Below are 22,942 nucleotides of genomic sequence, written 5' to 3'. Positions count from 1 at the left end.
CAACAAATTACATTTATGTTTTTGGTTGTAACATGACAAAATATGGAAAATTTCAAGGCACTGTACGCATCTACATCTCAACCTTTTTGTCACTGCTGATCATTGTAAGCACCCCTGTCCGTGGTAAATAGTTTGTCTCGACCCTTTTTAACTGCTTCACCTTCAGGACAGCTTGATCTTTTTTAAAAACAGACTGGTTGGATCACCAGATGAAAATAAAAGGTGGAAAGCCTAAAAAAGAAAACGAATGCAGCCACCACATCTAAGTATTTGGTAAGCTGCTATATAATAAATGTTTACTTTTGGTTTTAATACCTCTTTGCACGGCACACTGGAAGAGAATACATGTAGGGAGTTTATTTCACTGATATATGGACAGCATTCTCCTTCACTTTAGATCAGGTCCCTGTTAGCATTACGTGTCTGTCCCAGCAAGGCCGCGCATATAATATGTTTTATGGCTGAGCAGCCACCTCATCACAGGCAGGCCTCACTATATTGTATTTTACATCCTCAGACTGCAGGACGGGAGTGACATCAGCAGAGGCTCCGCCAACGCGGCCAGACGTCGTCCAAAGTGCAAAATACCAAATACAGGCAGGAGTGAGGGAAGAGCTTTATAGAGACCATCGTTTCATATAAAAGGGCAATATTAGCCCAACAGTGAACATATACACAGGAAGTGCATTCACTGTCAGAGATTTATATTGCATGTACTCCAGCAGCACCCTCCCCTCCCCCTTCCCGGGATCTGTGGCTGTATAGCATTAGCAAGTATAGGAGGGTGACTTTTTTTTGCTGAGGGCTTTGTGCTGTATACCTTGGTGGAGACTCCAGCCCTGAGCTTTCGTTTCAGTCTCACAATCAAGCCCGCTGCAAGGGTTTTTTTCTGGCCCTCTGATGCAAGATGGACTCCCCTTGTAAGGGGGGGAACTCTGATGAGAACTCTCATGCAAGGGGGGGACTATGATGGGAACTCTCATGTAAGGGAGGGACTCTAATGCAAGGGGAGGACTTTGATGTAAGAGGTCTCTGATTGGGACTGTCATGTAAGGGGGTACTCTGATGGGGATTTTGATGTGAAGGGGGACTCTTAGGTAAGTGGGGACTCTGTTGAGAACTCTCGTGTAAGGGGGAACTCTGATGAGAACTCTCACTTAAGGGGGGGGGACTCTGTTGAAAACTCTTGTGTAAGGGGGGAACTATGATGAGAACTCTCATGTAAGGGAGGGACTCTAATGCAAGGGGAGGACTTTGATGTAAGAGGTCTCATGTAAGGGAGGGACTCAAATGCAAGGGGAGGACTTTGATGTAAGAGGTCTCTGATTGGGGCTGTCATGTAAGGGGGTACTCTAATGGGGATTTTGATGTGAAGGGGGACTTTCATGTAAGGGGGGACTCTGTTAAGAACTCTTGTGTAAGGGGGATCGTTGATGTAAGAGGTCTGTGATTGGGACTGTCATGTAGGGGGGGGGGCTCTGATGGGAACTCTTATGGTAAGGGGAGACTCTGCTGCTCACTCTGATGTGAGGGGGAACACTCATGTAAGGGGTGGGGGGGGGGGTTAACTGTGATGTAAGGGGGCTCTGCTTGCTTGGGACTCTTATATAATGGGAAACTCTGATATGAGGAGGGATTCTGATGGGGACAGTTATGTAAGGTGGGGGCTCTAATTTAAGATGGACTTTGATGGAGACTCTCATGTAAGGGGAGACTCTAATGGGGACAGCCATGTAAGGAGAGACTCTGATGGAGATTTTGATGAACACTCATGCGGGGGGGGGGGGGGGGGGGGGCTTTAATGTAAGGAGAACTTTGATGTAAGAGGTCTCTGATTAGGACTGAAGTGGCGACTCTGATGGGGATTTTTATTTGAAGGGGGAGTTCTGATGAGAACTCGTATATAAGGGAAACTCTGATGAGAACTCTTATATAAGGGAAACTCTGATGAGAACTCTTATGTAAGGTGGCGGGTCGTCTAACGTAAGGGGGACTTTGATGGAGACTCTGATGTCAGGGGCTCTCATTGGGACTGCCATGTAAGGGATGAACTCCTCTGGGGATTTTTATGTACGGGGGGACTCTAATGGGAACTCTGATGTAAGGAGGGACTGTGATATAAGGGGGATCTGCTTGGGACCCTTATGTGATGGGGAAACTCTGATGTAATGGGAAACTCTGATGGGACTGTTATGAAATTTAAGATTGACTTTGGGGACTCAGATTTTGGGACTCTCATGTAAGGGGAGTCTCTGAAGGGGGACTCTGATGGGGACCTTGGAGGAGTTATGCAAATATCATAATTCCTTAATATGTGGATGTCAGTCTGGAGAAGTTGGCGTTCCTAGGAAGACTATTTGCTTACAGACCACCCAATAAAACGCCCACTTGTCATGCTGAGCCTCCACGATTGGAGAACTGAAATCCAACCAATGAAATGGTCGGGTTAGGGACAGTCAGGTTGGGGAGGAAAAAACTAGATGATGTTGGACGTCCTCCAGCCTGGAAATAAGACGGCCTCTATCTGACTTGCTGCAGCTTCCAATGCACATGGTGAGAAGCTCACAGTGTTCAGTGAAAGCATGGTAAGTCCAGGAGAGGAGCCGCTACAACTGTGTAAGACTGAAGAGAAGGCCGGAGGTTGAGAGTTGAAGGCTTCCATAATGCTTCTAGAAGCTTGCTGTACAAATTGAAGTTTCTCTGAAGCTCCTATGTGAAAGGACTCAAGGCTGGATTTAGGTGTGACGGAGGTAAATTGTTGGTCCTGAGAGGAGACGTTTTTCTGATGCACATCTGACTTCCTGTGCAGGGATCGGCACCTCCTACAGCTTACGATGCCCAAAAACTGATTCATTTTTTTGGTGGGCAGACGGTGGTTGGATCACTGGCTAGAATTTCCACTCTCCCGGAACCTCCAGCAACAAGAAAATATAAGGAATTCACATTTTTCAACATACTTTTATTTGGCTTTGTGATGGATGCAGCAATTGGGTTGACCTGGGCGGGTCCGTTAGTTGGCAGCTCCATAAAATTGGGGGTTTTAGTCTGGGATTTACGGTCCTAAATATCCTTACGGCAAAAACACTACATTTCATGCATAAAAATCTTGGCGCCCGACTGTGGCTGATAAACCTGCGCCAAAATCTACGCTCCAAAGTGAAATGATCTGGGATGCCGTAATCCTGCTGGAGATAACTTATCCGTGAAGTCTGCAAAGGGAGCCAGCTAAGGATTGATCATACCGGGCACCACGAAAAACTGAAATGCCGACGTTGGGCAGAGTAGCTTGTTAAAGTGGATCTCTACCCAAAACCTTCTCTCCTTTTTTGTTTGAAAGTGGAACTCAACCCATGAATTGTAACTTTTTTTCCCAGAACTGTTCCATTTAAAGAGTAACTCCACTTTTGTTAAGAGAAAAACCCCTCCCCCCTCTGGGTGATCTATGTACATTGCAAGGATTATAACTAAACTTTGTTGCAGATTCCAACCTTTTGTTTTTCTGAAGAAATAGCTGTTTGTTTCTCTGTGCCCATGTGCAGATTGAATGGGAGTGACTTTATAATTATCAATCGGCTGCTGCACTTGCAGGGCTCTAATGAGGAATGTGGCAAGGTCTGCATCCCTATAGATGTGATTTCCCTTTGAGAAGATCTCACTAAAAATGACATTGTTGTTGCAGGGGATGCTGGGGGGGGGGGGGGCTCTGTATACCATCTGTGTACAGAGCGCCTCCAGGTGGCCATATTGCATTTTACAGAAAATTACAGTGGCTTCAAATTGAAAAGGAAAGGGAATTTTTAATAACATTCCATTATAATATGACCTGTGTAACAATTTTATATGCCAGATTATTAAATTATGTTGTTACATTGTATGAAATATATATGTATGTGTTTGTGTGTATGTGTATATATATATATATATATATATATATATATATATATATATATATATATATATATATATATATATATATAGTATATATATCACAATTTATGCTATTTTTCCCCCCCCCCCCCACAAAAGTGGAGTTACCCTTTAACTATTCCCTACACTACACAAAACTAAACAAAGTTCTGTCTATAGATAATGCCTCTGACATCACAGTATACCCCTCCCCCATTACTTTGCTGGTATGTGTGTGGCCACCCTTCTCGCACAAAAGCTTGCTGGTCCTGAAACGCATTGGACATTACTGTGTGTGTAACTCTGCCTGAATGGAGAAGCACTGCGTGGAATGATGGCTGCTCACCGTTATGCATGCCCCTAACTTGCCCGAAAGTCTGTTCCTGGGAGCTTCTAATCCAGCTATTGTCTTTTTTAGCAAATCCAATATTCAGGAGTGAAGGTGAGTTCTCCAGTAGCGGTGAAATCCTTTCCCAGTTTTGAATTTGATGTGCTCCGGACTGTCATAATGTAACCCTTCCCATCCTTAGTAGGAGTTTGATATTGTCGGGGGAAAACATTAAATAACTGCTTAGCTTTTGACTCCTGGTTTTATGCAGCGTTTGCTTGCACAGGCTCTTGAACTATCTATTGTGTCGGTGACCAGGGGGTAGGAAGGGTGTAGGGTGTTAATTACCAGGGGGAGGGTGTAGGGTGTTGGTGATCAGGGGGTAGGAAGGCCGCAAAGAAATGCTTGGAATCTATCACTCTGTGTGTAATGAATCTATATAATATACGCGTTTCACTTTTTGAATTGCATCACTGAAATAAATAAACTTTTTGATGATATTCTAATGTTCCTTACCAGGGGGAGGGTATTAGTGTTCAGGGGGTAGGAAGGGTGTTAGAGACCAGGGGGGGCGGTAGGGAGAGTATAGGGTGTTGGGGATCAGGGGGTAGGAAGGGTGTTAGTGACTGGGGGGGGGGCGGTAGGGAGAGTATAGGGTGTTGGGGATCAGGGGGTAGGAAGGGTGTTAGTGACTGGGGGGGGGATAGGGAGAGTGTAGGGTGTTAGGGATCAGGGAGTAGGAAGGGTGTAGGGTGTTAATTACTGGGGGGGGGGTTGTGTAGGGTGTTAGTGATCAAGGGGAAGGTGTAGTTTGTTAGTGACCAGGGGGTAGGGAGTTTGTAGGGTGTTATCCACCGGGGGGAAGGGACGGTGGGGTTAGGGAGGGTGTAATGTAAGTGATTGGGGGGTAGGAAGGGTTTAGGTTAGGGGTCTCAAACTGGTGGCCCTCCAGCTGTTGTAGAACTATAAGTCCCATCATGCCTCTGCCTGTGGGAGTCATGCTTGTAACTGTCAGCCTTGCAATGCCTCATGGGATTTGTAGTTTTGCTACAGCTGGAGGGCCGCCGGATTGATACCCTTGGTGTAGGGTGTTTGTGACCGTTAGGTAGGCAAGGTGTAGGGTGTTGGTGACCAGGGGGTAGGAAGGGTGTAGGGTTATTGGTAAGGACAGTGAGTAGTGTAGGTTGTTAGTCACTGGGGGGGGGGTTGGGGGGTTAGGAGGGTGTAGGGCGATAGTGATCAAGGGGTAGGAAAGGTGTAGGTTAGTGATCGGGGGCAGGTTGTAGGGTGTTAGTGACCAGGGGGTAGGGAGGCTGGGGGGCGGTGGGTAGTGTAGGGTGTCAGTCACCAGGGGGTAGGGAGGGTGTAGGGTGTCAGTAACTGGGGGGGGGGGGGGGTGTAGTGTGTTAGTGGACAAAGGTAGGGAAGGGTGTAGGGTGTTAGTAGCTGGAGGGAGTTAGTAGCTGGAGGGATAGTTGGTGTAAGGTGTTAGTCACCAGGGGGGGAGGGGAGGGTGTAGTGTGTCATTGACTGGGGGGAGGGGGTGTAGGGTTTTAGAAATGGGGGGGGTGTTTGGGTGGTAGAGATGGTGTTAGTGACCAGGGGGGAGGGTATAGTGTGTTAGTGACCTCGGGGCAGGAGGGGGTGTAGGGTGTTAACTGCTGGTGGGGGGTCGGTAGCATAGGGTGTTAGTCACCAGGGGGGGTAGGGAGTTTGTAGGCTGATCAGTGGGGGTTAGGGAAGGTGTAGGGTGATAGGGATCAGTGGTGGGAAGGTTGTAGGGTGTCCGTGACTGGCGGGAGGTTGGGCTTTAGTGACCGGGGGGGGGGGTGCGCTGTGGGGGGTTAGTGATAGTGATTGGGGGAGGGTGTAGGGTTTTGGGGACCAGGGGGTAGGGAGAGTGTAGGATGTTAGTGACCAGGGGGTAGGGAGGGAGGGTGTAGGGATTGGGTAGGATGTAGGGTATTAGTGGCCAGGGTGTGGGGGCAGTTAGTGACGTGGGGGGGGGGGGGTGGGCGTTGGATTCAATGGAAGACACTTTCACTGCAATGGACATTAAAATTGATCCAATTGGATGCTGTAGAAACTTCAAAAGCCTGTACATGCATTGGGGTAAAAAAAAACAAAAAAACAAAGCCGTCATTTATTCACTGCAATCCTTGCCTTAGGATATCAAATTGGTTTGACTTGAAGTGAGTTTTATAGATTAGATAGGTAGATAGAAGGTCAAGCAAAGCAGAACTCTCCTGCAGTCGGGGGGAATAGTGGCCGCCAAGGCATGCTGAGACCTGCAGTCCCCCGGCAGCCGGAGGGCGGTTGTGTGACCATGCCTCATTAGACTGTTGCTCCTCCTTGCTGACTGTGGCCCCCCGATAATAGCGGGGTGCTTGTTGCCTCTACTTGTCTCACATGGATATTCTTGTGTTTGTACAGACGCTGGCCGCTCTCCCTGACCAGGACTCCTTCTACGACCTCACCGACTGTCTGGAGCAGCAGGGGATGGAGAAGCTGATCCAGCGACACATGAACAACAGGGGGACGGACCCCGATCTCAAGCAGCGGCTGGCTGTGTACGAGGTCAGTGCAAGGCTTTGCTGTAGTCGCGTTCCCCTTCCACAGGAGGACGGCTGACGGCTGAGTGATGTCCCCGAGCTGGGACTTCCTCCCGTATTCCGGGACATGTCAGATGTTGTCTCCTCCAGATGTCTGGAGTTCTCTCCGTCATAACATCCAGCGGCTTCTCCTCTCACCCAGGAAGCCGTCTTCATTCCTCACCGACAGCGGCACGTGAGCGATGAGGTGCTGTCAGTAATGAGCCTGCGGAGCTGTCTGCTGACAGATGACATCCCTTCCAGACATACATTTTTCTGATGTTTAATGTTACTACATGAGCCAAACTGTAATAATTATCCAACAGCGGATTTGTACTTTCCCTTTATTTCAACACTAATCTCCCTACGAGATTATGGGGCTGATCTACTAAGACTGGAGGGTGTAAAATCTGGTGCAGCTCTGCATTGAAACCAATCAGCATCCAGGTTTTATTATCAAAGCTTAACCACTTCCTGCCCGCGCTATAGCCTATAGCTGTGATGGCGAACCTTGGCACCCCAGATGTGCTGGAACTACATTTCCCATGATGCTCAACTACACTGCAGTGTAATGAGAATCATGGGAAATGTAGTTCCAAAACATCTGGAGTGCCAACGTTCGCCATCACTGGACTATAGCTTACTTTGCCAGGATTGGCATTGATGGACATCCTCCTGTGATCGCACTGCCAGTGCACCTCCTGCAGCAGCGTACGGGAGGTGCGCTCTGTAATTATTGAGTCCTTCAGCTGATCACCAGATGTAGGCACAAGCCGGTTATTGACTTTTCTTTCCTCATGCCGACAGCGTGAGAGAAGAAAGTCGATAACCGGCTTCTGTTAAAGGGACATTGGTCCCAGCAGTGCCCGGCAGTGCGGCCAACCAGTGTTCGGCAGTGCGGCCAACCAGTGTTCGGCAGTGCGGCCAACCAGTGTTCGGCAGTGCGGCCAACCAGCGTTCGGCAGTGCGGCCAACCAGCGTTCGGCAGTGCGGCCAACCAGCGTTCGGCAGTGCGGCCAACCAGCGTTCGGCAGTGCGGCCAACCAGCGTTCGGCAGTGCGGCCAACCAGCGTTCGGCAGTGCGGCCAACCAGCGTTCGCCAGTGCTGCCTTCAGTGCTCACCAGTGCCATGACTATGGACTAACCTTCCGAAACATGTTGACTGTTTTACAGCTTTGTACATGTATTTAATAAAGAAATAACATTGTGGATGTCATCCGGAGTGCGGACCATCCCTTTCCTTACTCTAGTGCGGGCCAGTGCTGCCATTCGGTGCCCACCAGTGCTGCCATTCGGTGCCCACCAGTGCTGCCATTCGGTGCCCACCAGTGTTGCTAATCATGCCCGCCAGTGCTGCCAATCGTGCTTGCCAGTGCTGCCAATCATTGCCCCTAATCAGTGCCTGCCAGTGCTGCTAATCAGTGCCAGCCAGTGCTGCCCAGTTTTTGGGTTGTCACTCACTGTGAGCCATAATCATCAAAAATTAAAACAAAGAAATGCTTGAAATATATCACTCTGTGTGTAATGAATCCATATATAATATACGCGTTTCACTTTTTGAATTGTATCACTGAAATAAATAAACTTTTTGATGATATTCTAATGTTCTGAGATGCACCTGTAGATGGTGTCAGAAGATAACGGTCGTCCGTTTCAAGTCATATTAGTCAGATACTTGCCTGAGTTTCCCCAACACAGAAGTCGGATGTCACAACAGGTCGTCCTGCGGATAATGACATAATGAAGATTGATGGCGGGTGATGATCCCTGACAGCTCCTCCTTTGTCAGTTTCCGCTCGGATTACAGAAGGATCACGCTCTTCTATCTTCCACTCTCCTTGAGGGGGGGATCTTCTCTAAACCTGTTCACCTATTGCCAAATGAGTTATGGATTTGTACATTCTGTAGAACAAATGAGGGAGCGACCGTATGATTTAGGGGCCCGTTTACACCAGCGGCACGAGTTGGCACATGGCCACTGATGTGTGCTGCGGAGGTGCGTTGTTAGAATGCATCGCTGACCAAGATAAGAAGGATGGCCCTGCTGATCTCATAAGCCATTATGCTTGACTGTTTGTACACCTTCCTTGCTGTGCAGGGGTCCAGAGTTCAGTTGCCACCAAAGATGGGCGTTTGCACACCCTCCATGTGTTTGCAGGACGGTTGTGACTTGACCCTGTTAACTTAAAGGGGTTGTAAAGGTTCGTGCATCCTATGCATTCAGATGAAAAAACACCTGTCAGTGACCGGCCCCCCAGCCCCCCTGTTTTACTTACCTGAACCCTCGAACTTGTCCCACGGGGATGCACTCTGTCTCTGCCCGGGGTTCTCGGCTTTTGATTGGATAGATTGATAGCAGCACAGCCATTGGCCGCTGTTGTCAATAAAAACCAATGACACGGGTGCTGGGGGGCCGGGCCGAGTCCTGCATTCGGCCTCAATGGACACCGAATGCAGTACTCGGGAGCGTGCCCGCAAGGTAACCCCCCCCCAGGGAACGCTTCTCCGTGGGGGGTTATAAGAGGTGGCGAGGAGCCACCGGGGGACCCTAGAAGATGAGGTTCAGGGCCACTCTGTGCAAAATGAGCTGTACAGTGCAGGTAAGTATGACATGTTTGTTATTTAAAAAAACCTTTAGTGTCACTTTAACCCTTTCACGCCTAAGCCTGTTTCTGACATTTGTTGCTTACAAGTTAAAACCTGTATTTTTTTTTCTAGAAAATTACTTAGAACCCCCAAACATATATTTTATATATATATATTTATTTATTTATATATATATTAGCAGCGACTCTAGGGAATAAAATGGCGATCATTGCAATATTTTATGTCACAGGGTATTTCAAACTAAATTTTTGGGGGAAAAAATCTATTTTCATATATATTTAAAAAAAACGAAACCAGTCAAGTTAGCCCGATGTTTTTGCATAATGTGAAAGATGATGTTACGCCGAGTAAATAGATACCGAACATGCCATGCTTTAAAATTGCACACGCTCGTGGAATGGCGACAAACTATGATACCTAAAAAATCTCCACAGGCGATGCTTTAAAATAATTCAACTGTTACCAGTTTAGAGTTACAGAGGGGGACTTTTGCTATAAATATTGCTCTCACTCTGATGATCGCGGAGATACCTCACATGTGTGATTTGAACGCCCTTAATATGTGGGCGCGACTTGCGTATGCGTTTTCTTAGAGCACATGGGGACAGGGGCGCTTTAAAAAATTTTTTTTTTTATTATTTACATTGTCCCTTTAAAAAAAAAAAAAAGTAGAGGAAGGAGGCAGCAGACACTTAGTGCTCTGGACTGAGACAAGTACACACTATAGAGGGATATGCTTTGTTCATATTTCATGTCTGAGGTTTACAACCACTTTAGTAAGGGGTTAAATAGATGAATGTTTTATTAAAATATATACATTTATATATATTTTTTTACTTGTCGGGTAGCTTTAAATCGGAAGTCATGGCAGATTTTTTTCCCCCTGTGCAGCGGTGCTGTGCCTGCACTGCATGGGTTAAATGTCTTATCCCAGGGGAGAACACAGCAGAGATATACTTATGTAATCATTCGATCTTCCCCACACAAGAACAGTCCAGCGTCCCCCTCCCCCGCACCCCAGTGGTCTTGAAAATGGACTGTTCCTCAGCATGCCCAGACCGCGCTCCATAGACAGGAACAGTCCACCGCCAGAACATGGGGGAGCACAGGTTTCTGGGGGACTGAAGGAGCAGGTGATTATGAACTTGTGCTTACCCCTAGAAAAAAAGGAGCAGTTAACCCATGCAGTGCTGGAAAATCGCATGGGTGATATAAAAAAAAAAGTGCATGGGGAAGGGCTTTAACTGACATCATTTGCAGATATAAGTTCATCCCTTTGATCTGCAGATGAATGAACAGAATGATACAAAAAGTAACAATATGTTATCTTGTTTATAAATACTGACTCAGCCTGCTTTTTTTCACAGCTATAGCTACCAACTTTTTCTCTGAGTATATAGTATTGCAGTTTTGATTAATGAAAGGCGCCATTTGCTATATACTGGGAGGGAGTCCCAGAAGCAGGGCAGAGAGACTTGATGTGCTCCACATGCCCTGTGTACCAGTGGCACCTGGTGTTTTTTTTGTTGGGGGGGGGGGGCAAACAACCACCCTCCCGGCACCCCAACCCCCCCCCCCCCCCCACTGTCTGCCGGTCGGTCCACCGGCACTTACCCTATGTACGCGGCAGTCATCAGCAGGCATACGAGTAGCGGCGGGGACCGGGGCACCAAGCAGCGGCGGGGACCAGGGCACCAAGCAGTGCCAGAGATTCTTGCATTGGGCAGAGGCTATTCTCCTCGCTTCCGCCGTGCGTTTCCTCCCCTCCTCTTAGGCGTCCTATAGGAGCGCCTGTCCTTTCAGCCAATCAGGTGATGGGTATCACATCCGCTTCCTGATTTGGCCGGGAGAAGGATCAGTGTTGCAACAGCGAATATTCATTCACTGTTGCAACACACCTGGGTGGGCTCCGGATGCAATGCTCTGCGCCCCGAGCCGCCCTATTTTGAAGTCTATTAGGGCCTTTGACTCTAATCAGTGCTTGAATAAAACCCCACCATAGAAATGCATGAGCCCGGTGTCCTGAAAGGGCCGGGCACATAGATGGGGGGGGCCTTGCGCCGACAATGGATGCCCGCCCAATCTATTTGTTGCGCTCACCTCTGACATAGCTACAAATGACTGAAAGAGGGCAATGTGTACACCAACCCATTCCTCTAGCACTAGCAGTGACAGATTGCAATCGACCTGAGCCGTTAAAAGCCCGAATTGCAAAATCGCCCATCGGACACGTACTTCATATAAAATACGATGTCATTGTCTGCGTTCTGCTGGTTTCCTATATTTTTCCTGTAGACTCTCCGCACTCTGTCAGACCTCAGAGTATTTGTTTGTCTTTTGCAGCGATTTCCTCTTCCAGTCTTCCGCTCTGCTCTCCATATTTGTCTTCGGACAGATAAGGATGAAGTCGATCCTTTTAAGTCAATAACGGAAGGTGGATAGCAGGAAGGTGGGAATCAGGAACTCGCCAGCCACAGCCGGTATTATTACTCCCTAGCTGCGGGGGACCTGGGAGTGTTTTTCTTTTTTTTTCTTTTTTTTGTTTACGTGTCCTATTCCTGCTGCTACTGTCGGGTTTTTTTTTAACTCAACTGTCAAAGGATTCCTACAGCGCCTTGAAAAAGTATTCATACCCCTTGACATTTTTCCACATTTTGTCATGTTACAACCAAAAAAACATGGTCTGTGAGTGGCCGGAGCCACATGACATCACTCCCAGGTCCCCCGCAGCTAGCGAGTAATAATACAGGCTGTGGCTGGTGCGTTCCCGATGTCATCAGCGCATGCGCAGTGCAGAAACGGCCCTGTGAGCCACCAGTCACGGCACACGCTGGGGGAAGAAATGGCTCGCAGGGCCTGCGCATGTGCTGATTACATCATCACTGCATGGCGAATATCTCCTAAACAGCGAATGTTTGAGATATTTTTACTACTTATTATAGGCTTACCTATATGTAAAAATAGGTCAGGGGGGGTTTACAACCACTTTAAAGGTTATTAATTTAGAGTTGATATGCGGTGTGTAGGAGGGGACTTTTAAAAAAAGTTATTTTATTTTATATAATTCATTTTTTTTTTTCCACTGTATTTTTATTTATTTTATATAATTCTTTTTTTTTACACTGTATTTTTATTTATTTTATACAATTCTTTTTATTACACTGTATTTTTATTTATTTTATATAATTCTTTTTTTTACACTATTTTTATTTTATATATTTCATTTTTTTTACACTGTGTTTTTATTTATTTTATAGAATTCTTTTTTTTTTTTTTACACTGTATTTTTATTTATTTTATATAATTATTTTTTTTTTTTACACTGTATTTTTATTTATTTTATACAATTATTTTTATTACACTGTATTTTTATTTATTTTATATATTTCATATTTTTTACACTATTTTTATTTATTTTATATAATTTTTTTTTTTTTTTTTTTACACTGTATTTTTATTTATTTTATATAATTCTTTTTTTTTTTTTTTTTACTTGGCTAACAAGCCCCCTGTATTTATGCAATTAGCGGACCTCCAGCTGTTGCAAAACTACAAGTCCCATCATGCCTCTGGGTGTCATGCTTGTGGCTGTCAGAGTCTTGCTATGCCTCATGGGACTTGTAATTCTGCAACAGCTGGAGGTCCGCTAATTGCATATCCCTGGCATATAGCATTGGCAAGGTGGCAGGTCCTCTTTATGGAGACATCTGGGGTCTTAGACCCCCCACCCCAGTGTCTCCTCTGCCCTCCAATGCAGCTAATCAAGCACAGATCGTGCCTATTTAGCTGTATCTTCGGCTACACTAGCCAAGGAACGATAGCTGTGACCCCGGAAGTGATGTAATACATGTTACCTCTGGGGTCACATGGGGGTGGGGTGGGGTGCTGGTGTCAACCATATCCCCCTGAAGAAGAGTAACAGTCGAAATGCGTTAGGTATGCCCGTATATGTTCCACATGCTACGGAGCATATGTTTGTAACCTTTGTATTGTATTGCGTTGTTGATCAATCCTGTATATCTTATATGAAATTCCCCTTTTGCGTTGTCGATTTTGTATATCTACACCTTTTCTAATAAATATTACATTTTTACAGTGACAGCATTCCCGCTGACCGATCATTATCAAAAAAAATATGGAGGATAATACCAAATTCTGCTAATTAACAGCCGACATCCCAATTGTGAAAATGCAAAAAAATAGATTTTCCCTTGTTTGGTGGGACTTTATAGGCATGATATGTGACAGTGACATATTTAAGTATAAATTATTTTTATTACACAATATATCCAAAAATGATATAGAATATTTACAAAACATCATAGAAAATAGCTGTACAATATGTTTTTGAGTGCATCCAAGGCGCTTACAAAAAGCGTGTACTTTCAAAAAAAATATATTACATAACAATAATAAATAGGCATTCGATAAATCCAATCCTACGCGTTACGGAGTCTCTGTACTCCTCCTTCAGGGATATTTTGATTACCATATTCTTTATTGGTCGTGGTAATCTAAGATATAACATTTTATATATATATATATATATATATATATATCTATATATATATATATATACATCTTCTTTCGGTTTCTAAAAAAAAAAAAAAATTTATATATATATATATATGTATGTATATATATATATATATATTTTTTTTTTTTTAAAAACCGAAAGAAGAAAAAAAAAAAAGATTTTTCTATATATGTGATACGTGATGCTATACTCACATATACAGAAAATCAGTCGATTTTCAAAGGATATTGAGTCAAAGAGAACTCAATAAATGCAGCAGAAGAAAAGAAGATAAAAACAAATAATAAACAAAAACTTCCCGCCGGATGTGCTGAATGGACACAAAAGCTCCCCCGAGTGCGGACCACGATCGCGGCAGCATAGGAAAGAGATACGAAAGAAAAATCTGCGAAAAGATATGGCTACATGTATCACTATCTATATGTCAAAAATTTACCGACTCGTATCCTCCTGGGCAGACAATTAAAAATGAATATACAGCTTGTATACTCATATTACAGAGCCACAGAATTAAAGAGGAAAATGGTGTTTGCAAGAAAAAAAAAAAAAAAAAACACGGGCCGATCATTAGCAACAGTCGCTGTTTGCTGAGATTCTGGCAGCCTGATAACGGAGATTGATAACGGAGGAAGACATTATTACTCACATTCTCTGGCACAGACTCCAGAGCCCTAATATTTACCCGCTGCTCTCCTGTGGGTTGTGTCACTAGGAGGTGGCTCTGGTGACTCAGCCTGGAGTGGCAGGACATACGTGTCGTCATTGGAGCTCACACTCCCTCCGGAATGTAGTGGTGTTTATTGTAGGTGTGTATTCATTGTGTGTGACGCTCTCCTGGGGTCGTGTGACCCCCCCCCCCCGCACTTCCCACAGAAGCCATAATGTTTGTGTATCACGAATTGTATTCATTAACCGCCTGCCTACCAGGCGCTTTCATCCACCCCCCCCCCCCTTCCTGCCCAGGCCGGTTTTCAGCTTTCGCCACTGTCGCATTTTGAATGACAATTGCGCGGTCACGCTACATTGTACCCATATGAAACTTTTATCATTTTTTCCCCACAAGTAGAGCTTTCTTTTGCTGGTATATAATCATCGCTGGGTTTTTTATTTTTAGCTAAATACATTTTAAAAAAGACCGAAAATGTTGAAAACCCCCCAAAATAACGTTTTTGTTTCTGTTATAAAATTATGTAAATGAGTACGTTTTCACCTTCAATGGCGGGCACTGATGAGGCACTAATATGTAGCACTGGTTTACAGCACTGATGATGAGGCACTGATGGGCAGCATTGATGAGGCACTAATAAGCAGCACTGATAACACTGATGGGCACTGATGATGAAACACTGATGGGCAGCACTGATGGGCAGAACTGATGGGCACTGATGATGAGGCACTAATTTGCAGCACTGATGATGTTGCACTGATTTACAGCACTGACGGGCACTGATAATGAGGCACTAATATGCAACACTGATGATGTTGCACTGGTTTGCAGCATTGATGGGCAGCACTGACGGGCACTGATGATGAGGCACTAATATGCAGCACTGATTTGTAGCATTGATGGGCACTGATGATGAGGCACTAATATGCAGCACTGATGATGTTGCACTGATTTGCAGCATTGATGGGCAGCACTGAGGGGCACTGATGATGAGGCACTAATATGTAGTATGCATTTGCAGCAAGGATTTGCAGCACTGATGGGCACTGATGATGAGGCACTAATATGCAGCACTGATGGGCACTGATAGATGTCACTGATGGGCAGCACTGATGAGGCACTGGCAGGCATTAGTGATGGACACTGATTGGCATCCCTGATGAGCACTGATTGGCATCCCTGGTGGGTACATGTTGGCACTGCAGGTGGGCACTTGTGGGCTAAGTATCAGTATGCCGCTTTGCCTACATTGACCCTTGTCTGCTGTACATTGGTAATAGAGGACATCTATGGTGTGTGCTCTTAGGCAGGACTTTTGCTTTTTAAGTCCGGGTTCACGCAAGCACGATCTCAGAGATCGCATGTGATTCTCTCCCGCACTGCAGGTGCAGATCGCATGTAATCTCTGAGCAATGTGCAGGGACTTGTTTTTCCCCCTGCACTAGAATCAGATCGCATGGGTGTATGTAGGTGTATATGCGATCTTATTCATGTTGGAGAGGGTGGATGACAAACAGGATGTCTCCATGATTAAGCCTTTTTGGGTGAAACACGTTGAGTGGGTGATTAACAGGCGGGATCTTATGCAGTGCACCTGAGTTATCCGAATACACTGTTCACAGTTCACACTGTGATCTGTGAACTAAACTGAGGGGTGTCATTAAGACACCTTCAGCGGTTCCCACAACTGCCTGGGGGAGAGGAGCGATTTGGGAACCGGCGTTGGAATCGCGTTGGTTCCCACACCGCACTAGTGTGAACCCAGGGTAAATGTTTAATATGGTTTAGACCCCTTTCACACTTGTGCGTCTTGTCCTGCGACTTGGGACCGCAAAGTCGCATGACAAGTCGTACCCCCATTATTTCCAGTGAGTACCGTTCATATCTGTGCGACTTCAAAGTAGTCCCTGTACTATGATGCGACTTGAGGTCCATAGAGCTCAAGTTTACACAGGCATGTCCTGAAATCGCATGACTTTCATGTCGCGGCACTGTGAAAGGGGCTTACGGGTTGACTTTAAGCAGCATGCCGCGCCTGTTATTTACGGATCTTCCTGTGTTTTGTGCAGAGCGCGTTAAGACTCGAGGACGATAACAGCGAGGAGTCTTCCAGCGGCCCCCGGAAGGATCGAAGGAAGAACTCGTTAGGGGGTGAAGAGGTCCGGCGCCCGAGGCGGTCCATGGGCAACAGTGCCGAAATGTGGGCGAAAACCAAGCCTGTTACTGCACCAGCGGCGCCCCCTGTGGAAAACACCACCCCTGTGCAGTCTGCTTATAAACCGAGCAACTTGCAGAGGCCTACGGTCTGCATTGTGCCGCCTTCACCACCCAAACAGCCGCCGGTGGAGAATTCTCAGCCCCCCAGTCCCCCTCCTAGTGCCGGAGAGAGGAGCCCAGAAGCCGAGTCTCCTGATGTCTCTTCACCAGAACTGTAAGTGTTTGTCTGCTGTAGACTTTTGTGGGGCTCTGAAATCTAGCAGCAAATCACCCTGCTGGGGTATTCAGTCCAAAGTTCACATTTTCAGTATTAAACCTCTGGGCGGCACAGTGGTGTGGTGGTTAGCACTCTCACCTAGCAGTAAAAAGGGTCACTGGTTAAAATCCCAACCACGACACTACCTGCCTGGAATTTGCATGTTCTCCCTGTGCCTGCGTGGGTTTCCTCCGGGTACTCTGGTTTCCTCCCACACTTCAAAGACATGCAGGTAGGTTAAATCGCTTCTGTCCAAAATTGGCCCCAGTATATGAATGGGGACCTTAGATTGTGGGCTCCTTGAGGGTAGGGACCAATGTGAGTGTGCAATGTACAGGGATAGGGGTAGACACTCACTCGGGTTGAACTGGATGGACTGGTGTCTTTATTCAACCTTACTAACTATGAAACCTGAACATGCATTCAATATGCGCTTTCCTTTAGCTGAGGGCAACTACAGAAGGAGGAGAGCGCACATGTGCAGTTTAAACAGCCCTTAATGGCCGCTAAGTGGCAAACGATTGACCTGTCCAACCTATCCTGCATATGGCAGGACCAAGGGGTGGGGGGGGGGCCTACAGCTGCATGCGTAGTGAAGAGGAGGTTAGATCTGGGATTGCCCTTATCCTTGTACAGTGTATTTATTTTAATTTCTAATTTCTTTGTTAGAGTTGGGCTATAAGTGTGGTGGATTCACATTGTCCCCCGAGGAAGCCATCAATGGCGAAACATGTTGGGAACTAACATTCATCTGTGACCACTTTTTTCTTCTCTGGGCCACCAGCAACCCACTGTACTACAAGTGCTCAGCTTTTGATTTTAATTAATACTTCAATAGCTTGATTGCTGCATGCTATTTGTACTAATAACAAAGAATTATAATTTTAATATATTTTTATTTATATTTTTTGTTAGCACCGTTCCAATCCCAATCCTCCATACTTACAAAACTTGTACAGTGTATTCTTTACTTTCCTTAACCACTTAAGGGCCGAGCCTGTTTCTGAGATTTGTTGTTTACAAGTTAAAAACTTTTTTTTTGCTAGAAAATTTCTTAGAACCCCCAAACATTATATATTTTTTTTCTAACACCCTAGAGAATAAAATGGCGGTCATTTCAATACTTTCTGTCACACCGTATTTTTGCAGCGGTCTTACAAGCGCACTTTTTTTTTGTTGGAAAAAACACACATTAGAGTTAGCCCAATTTTTTTCTTATATTGTGAAAGATGATGTTACACCGAGCAAATTGATATCCAACATGTCACACTTCAAAACTGCGCCCCGCTCGTGGAATGGCAACAAACTTTTACCCTTAAAAATCTCCATGGGCGACGGTTAAAAAATTCTACAGGTTGCATGTTTTGAGTTACAGAGGAGATCTAGAGCTAGAATTATTGCTCTTGCTCTACCGATCGCGGCGATGCCTCACAGGTGTGTTTTGAACACCGTTTTCATATGCGAGCGCTACTCAGGCATGCGTTCGCTTCTGCGCGCGAGCTTGGCAGGACGGCGTGTTAAATTAAAAAAAAAAAAAAAATTCTTATTTATTGTACCTTTTTATTTTTACACTGTTCTTTAAAATAAAAATTGTCACTTTTAATCCTATTGCAAGGAATGTAAACATCCCATGTAATAGAAATAAAGCACATCTCATATTTACACTAAAATGCAATAAAAAACTAATAATAAAATAATAAAAAAATTTGTCATTTGGGGAAAAAAAATAAAAGGAAAAAGGCCCTTTAAGAGCTATGACGTCGCTCCCGTCCTGCAATGATATGGAGACGGGTGGGGGCCATCTTCCCCTCACTCGTCTCCATGTCTAGCCAGGAGAAAGACCCGATCGCCTCTGACACTACCGATGGCTCCGTATCGCGGCAGGAAGGGGGCCCACACTCCCGCTGCCGATAAAAGTGATCTTGCGGCGACTCTGCTGCAGAGACCACTTTAATCTGAAAGCGGACCGCCCGCTGAAGAAGAAGATACTGGGGTTATGGCCGCTAGCTGCTGCCATAACATCGATATTACTCTTCAAAGTACCGGCGTAAAACTGCGGCGGGGCTCCGTAAGTGGTTAGGCGCCGACAGTACACAAATACGCGGCTTCTCGGCGGGTGGGCCTTGGCGCCGAATTGCCCAAATTTAGGTACCAATTAGCAGAGACAGCCACGCCGAGAGTGCGCGCCCTGCGCACTCCTGCCATGGTTACTGACGGCTTACGGAAAGCTCCCGATCGATTATTGCGATCGGGAGCTTTCCAATCATGTGATCGCTTTGACCGCCAATCACGGTGGTCACATAATCATAAACCGCCGTTTCCCGGCATCTGAAACCTCTTAAAGGGCCAGGAGGTGCCCAGTGAAGTGACTGGCCTCTGGTGATACACAGAGATTAAACCAATCCTCCTACATAAGTTTATCTGTGGTCTTCTCTGCCATCATTCATAGTCCAGAATTTATAAAGCTTGTCCGATCTTTCAGAAAGCAGGGAGGGGAGAACTGAAATTGCACTCTGCAGAGCTCAGGGAGAGCTGATTGGAGGGAAGGGACGCCCGCCTTCATTCAGCACACAGGGACACAGCCGAGGCTGTCAATCACAGGCTGTGCGCTGGAGCTCCCTCCCCTGTCACCTTTTTATATTTTGGTGTCAGAAGGGATTCATGCTGATAGCAGACGAAGGAGGCAGCAGACAGAAATGACGCTTAGTGCTCTGGATTGAGACACACTATAGAGCAGGGATATACAGTTAGCGGACCTCCAGCTGTTCCAAAACTACAAGTCCCATCATGCCTCTGCCTTTGGGTGTCATGCTTGTGGCTGTCAGAGTCTTGCGAAGCCTCATGGGAATTGTAGTTTTGCAACAGCTGGAGGTCCACTAATTGCATATCCCTGTTATAGAGGGATATGCTTTGTTTATATTTCATGTCTGAGGTTTACAACCACGTTAAGCAATTCAGTGCTGCCACCTATGGGACAGTTGTGGACATGTCCCTATAACTGGTTCACATGAGCTGCACTGATTGCATGGCCATTGCTGTGCGCTGCGGTGCCGGTGTGCCGATCCCGGTGCATCGCACTGTTAACTTTTTCATTTCATAGAACTGTTGCAGGGAGATCTTCCTTTAGACGTCTGTGTCTGACATATACATTTTTATTGCATACAATGTATGTATTGTACCTGTCAATACAAGCAACGATATAACATAAAATCCCTTTTCCCTTGTGTGCAGGTCGAGCCCGGAAAGTGTCGGCACTCACAGCAGCAGCTGTAACATTTCCCTGTCTAAATCCACCCCGGAGGCAGACAACTTGCCCGTGGTCACAGACCGGGGGATATTTAAGTAAGTTGTATACTGTGACTTTGTTTATGACGACTGATGACCTCTACTGCGACTTTGTGTATGACGACTGACCTCTACTGCGACTTTGTGTATGACGACTGATGACCTCCACTGCGACTTTGTGTATGACGACTGATGACCTCTACTGCGACTTTGTGTATGACGACTGATGACCTCTACTGCGACTTTGTGTATGACGACTGATGACCTCCACTGCGACTTTGTGTATGACGACTGATGACCTCCACTGCGACTTTGTATATGACGACTGATGACCTCCACTGCGACTTTGTGTATGACGACTGACGACCTCCACTGCGACTTTGTGTATGACGAATGATGACCTCTACTGTGACTTTGTGTATGACGACTGACGACCTCCACTGCGACCTTTGTGTATGACGACTGATGACCTCCACTGCGACTTTGTGTATGACGACTGATGACCTCTACTGCGACTTTGTGTATGAGGACTGACGACCTCCACTGCGACTTTGTGTATGACGACTGATGACCTCTACTGTGACTTTGTGTATGACGACTGATGACCTCTACTGCGACAATTCCTTAATCCTCCGGTGTATATCGGATGCTCATCCAGGAGCATGTCCTCATTTGGTAACAATGTGTCAAAGGAAAAGAAAAGGGGCGCACGCCAATGATGTCACAGTTCTTGAGATCAGCATATTTAGGTAACTCGGATCCACTACATAAGATCCCGCCTGTTATTCACCCACTCAACGTGTTTCACCCAAAAAGGCTTAATCATAGAGACATCCTGTTTGTCATTCACCTGCGCCAATACATTTCACTTAGGTGGAGGACTCCATGATTAAGTCTTCTAAGTGAAATTTGTTGGAGAGGGTGGATGACAGGTGGGATGTGTCCATGATTAGGCCTTTTGATTGAAATGTGTTGGAGAGGGTGGATGACAAACAGGATGTCTCCATGATTAAGCCAGAGTGTGAAATGTGTTGGAGCAGGTGGATGTCTCTATGATTAAGCCTTCTGTCACCCACTTGCTCCAACACATTTCACTCAAAAGGCCTAATCATGGAGACATCCCACCTGTCATCCACCTACTCCCAACACATTTCACTCAAAAGGCTTAATCATTGAGACATCCTGTTTGTCATTCACCCGCTCCAACACATTTCACTCAAAAGGCCTAATCATGGAGACATCCCACCTGTCATCCACCTACTCCCAACACATTTCACTCAAAAGGCTTAATAATTGAGACATCCTGTTTGTCATCCACCCTCTCTAACACATTTCACTTAGAAGGCTTAATCATGGAGACACCCTGCTTGTCATCCACCCACTTCAACACATTTCGCTTTGAAGGCTTAATCCTGGAGACCTCCCACCCATCATCCACCCACTCAAACACATTTCACTCTCTGGCTTAATCATTGAGACATCCTGTTTGTCATCCACCCCGCTCCAACACATTTCACTTAGGAGGCTTAATCATGGAGAGATCCTGCTTGTGGTCCCCCCAGTTCAACGCATTTCGCCCCAAGGAGGCTTAATCGTGGAGACTCGTGTCTTCATGATTATGGCTGTTTGGGGGAAATGCGTGACATAATTGGTGCGCGGCCCTTCTTTTCCTTTGACACGCCCCCGATTGATATTTCAGTTTTTGACATTTGATTTGGGGAGGTAAAGCGATACTCCAGGCAGGAAAAAAAACAAACATTTGGGAGAAGGAAGGGGCTGCGCTGTGAGCCGGGGACATCACTATGGCTTTGTACAGTGCAGTCAGTCAACAGATTGAGCGTGCCACCATCTAAGTGTAAACTATTTTAAATATGGTGGAGCACCTCATCTGCTCTATTTGAAATAGTCTACACTTAGATGGTGGCGCCCTCTTCTGCTCTATTTGAAATAGTCTACACTTAGATGGTGGCGCCCTCTTCTGCTCTATTTGAAATAGTCTACACTTAGATGGTGGCGCCCTCTTCTGCTTCATTTTGGTATATGGCTGGATCACAAGACAGCTGAACAGAATCATAAATGCTCTAGCATAGGAAACATTTTATTGTTTAGGTATTTCCACTGTGTGTTTTGCGTTTTAACTGTCTGCCTGGAGTTCAGTCTTAGCAATTCCTTCATTTCTCAGGGACTCTGGCAGTGAAGTAGCTGCACGAGGGTCCCCAGATCTTTCACAACTGCCGCAGCCACTATGAGAGGGTCCCGCTGTGCCTGCTGGGTCTTTAATATCTTTTATATGATAATAAAGAATTCAACAGTAGAGGTGGTAATGATGAAAGCTCACAGGAGAGCAGAAAGTCCACTAAGAAGTCTTCTCCTATATTTGTGAGCAAGCCAAGAGTGGTGAAACGCGTCGAGAAGGTGGTTTCAGGTGAAGAGATGATGTATGCAGTCGCTTTGTTGCAAGTCAATTAAATTCAGCAAAAAGATCTGAGATTGGAGTGCGGCTGTTATCCTTGTATATATTCTGATGGAGAGCGGAGGCAGGGCTGTA

At 45.9% G+C, this 22,942-nt stretch overlaps 1 protein-coding gene across 1 annotated transcript in view; it reads left to right on the top strand.

Annotated features, from left to right (window-relative positions):
• The window catches only part of FHOD1 (formin homology 2 domain containing 1), a 188,680-nt gene that overhangs the window by 123,153 nt on the left and 42,585 nt on the right, over window positions 1-22,942 (top strand). The window contains 4 exon segments of the mRNA XM_077451885.1: window positions 4,325-4,348; window positions 6,668-6,811; window positions 16,706-17,067; window positions 20,341-20,451. Of these exon segments, the coding sequence (XP_077308011.1) occupies window positions 4,325-4,348; window positions 6,668-6,811; window positions 16,706-17,067; window positions 20,341-20,451 (641 nt within the window).

This window comes from Lithobates pipiens, unplaced genomic scaffold, assembly GCF_037356315.1.
Source record: "Lithobates pipiens isolate NorthernLeopardFrog02 unplaced genomic scaffold, aLitPip1_a1.2 Scaffold_10, whole genome shotgun sequence".
NCBI lineage: Eukaryota > Metazoa > Chordata > Amphibia > Anura > Ranidae > Lithobates > Lithobates pipiens.
Note: the sequence above shows the minus strand (reverse complement) of the source record. Positions and strands in the feature narration are given on the sequence as shown.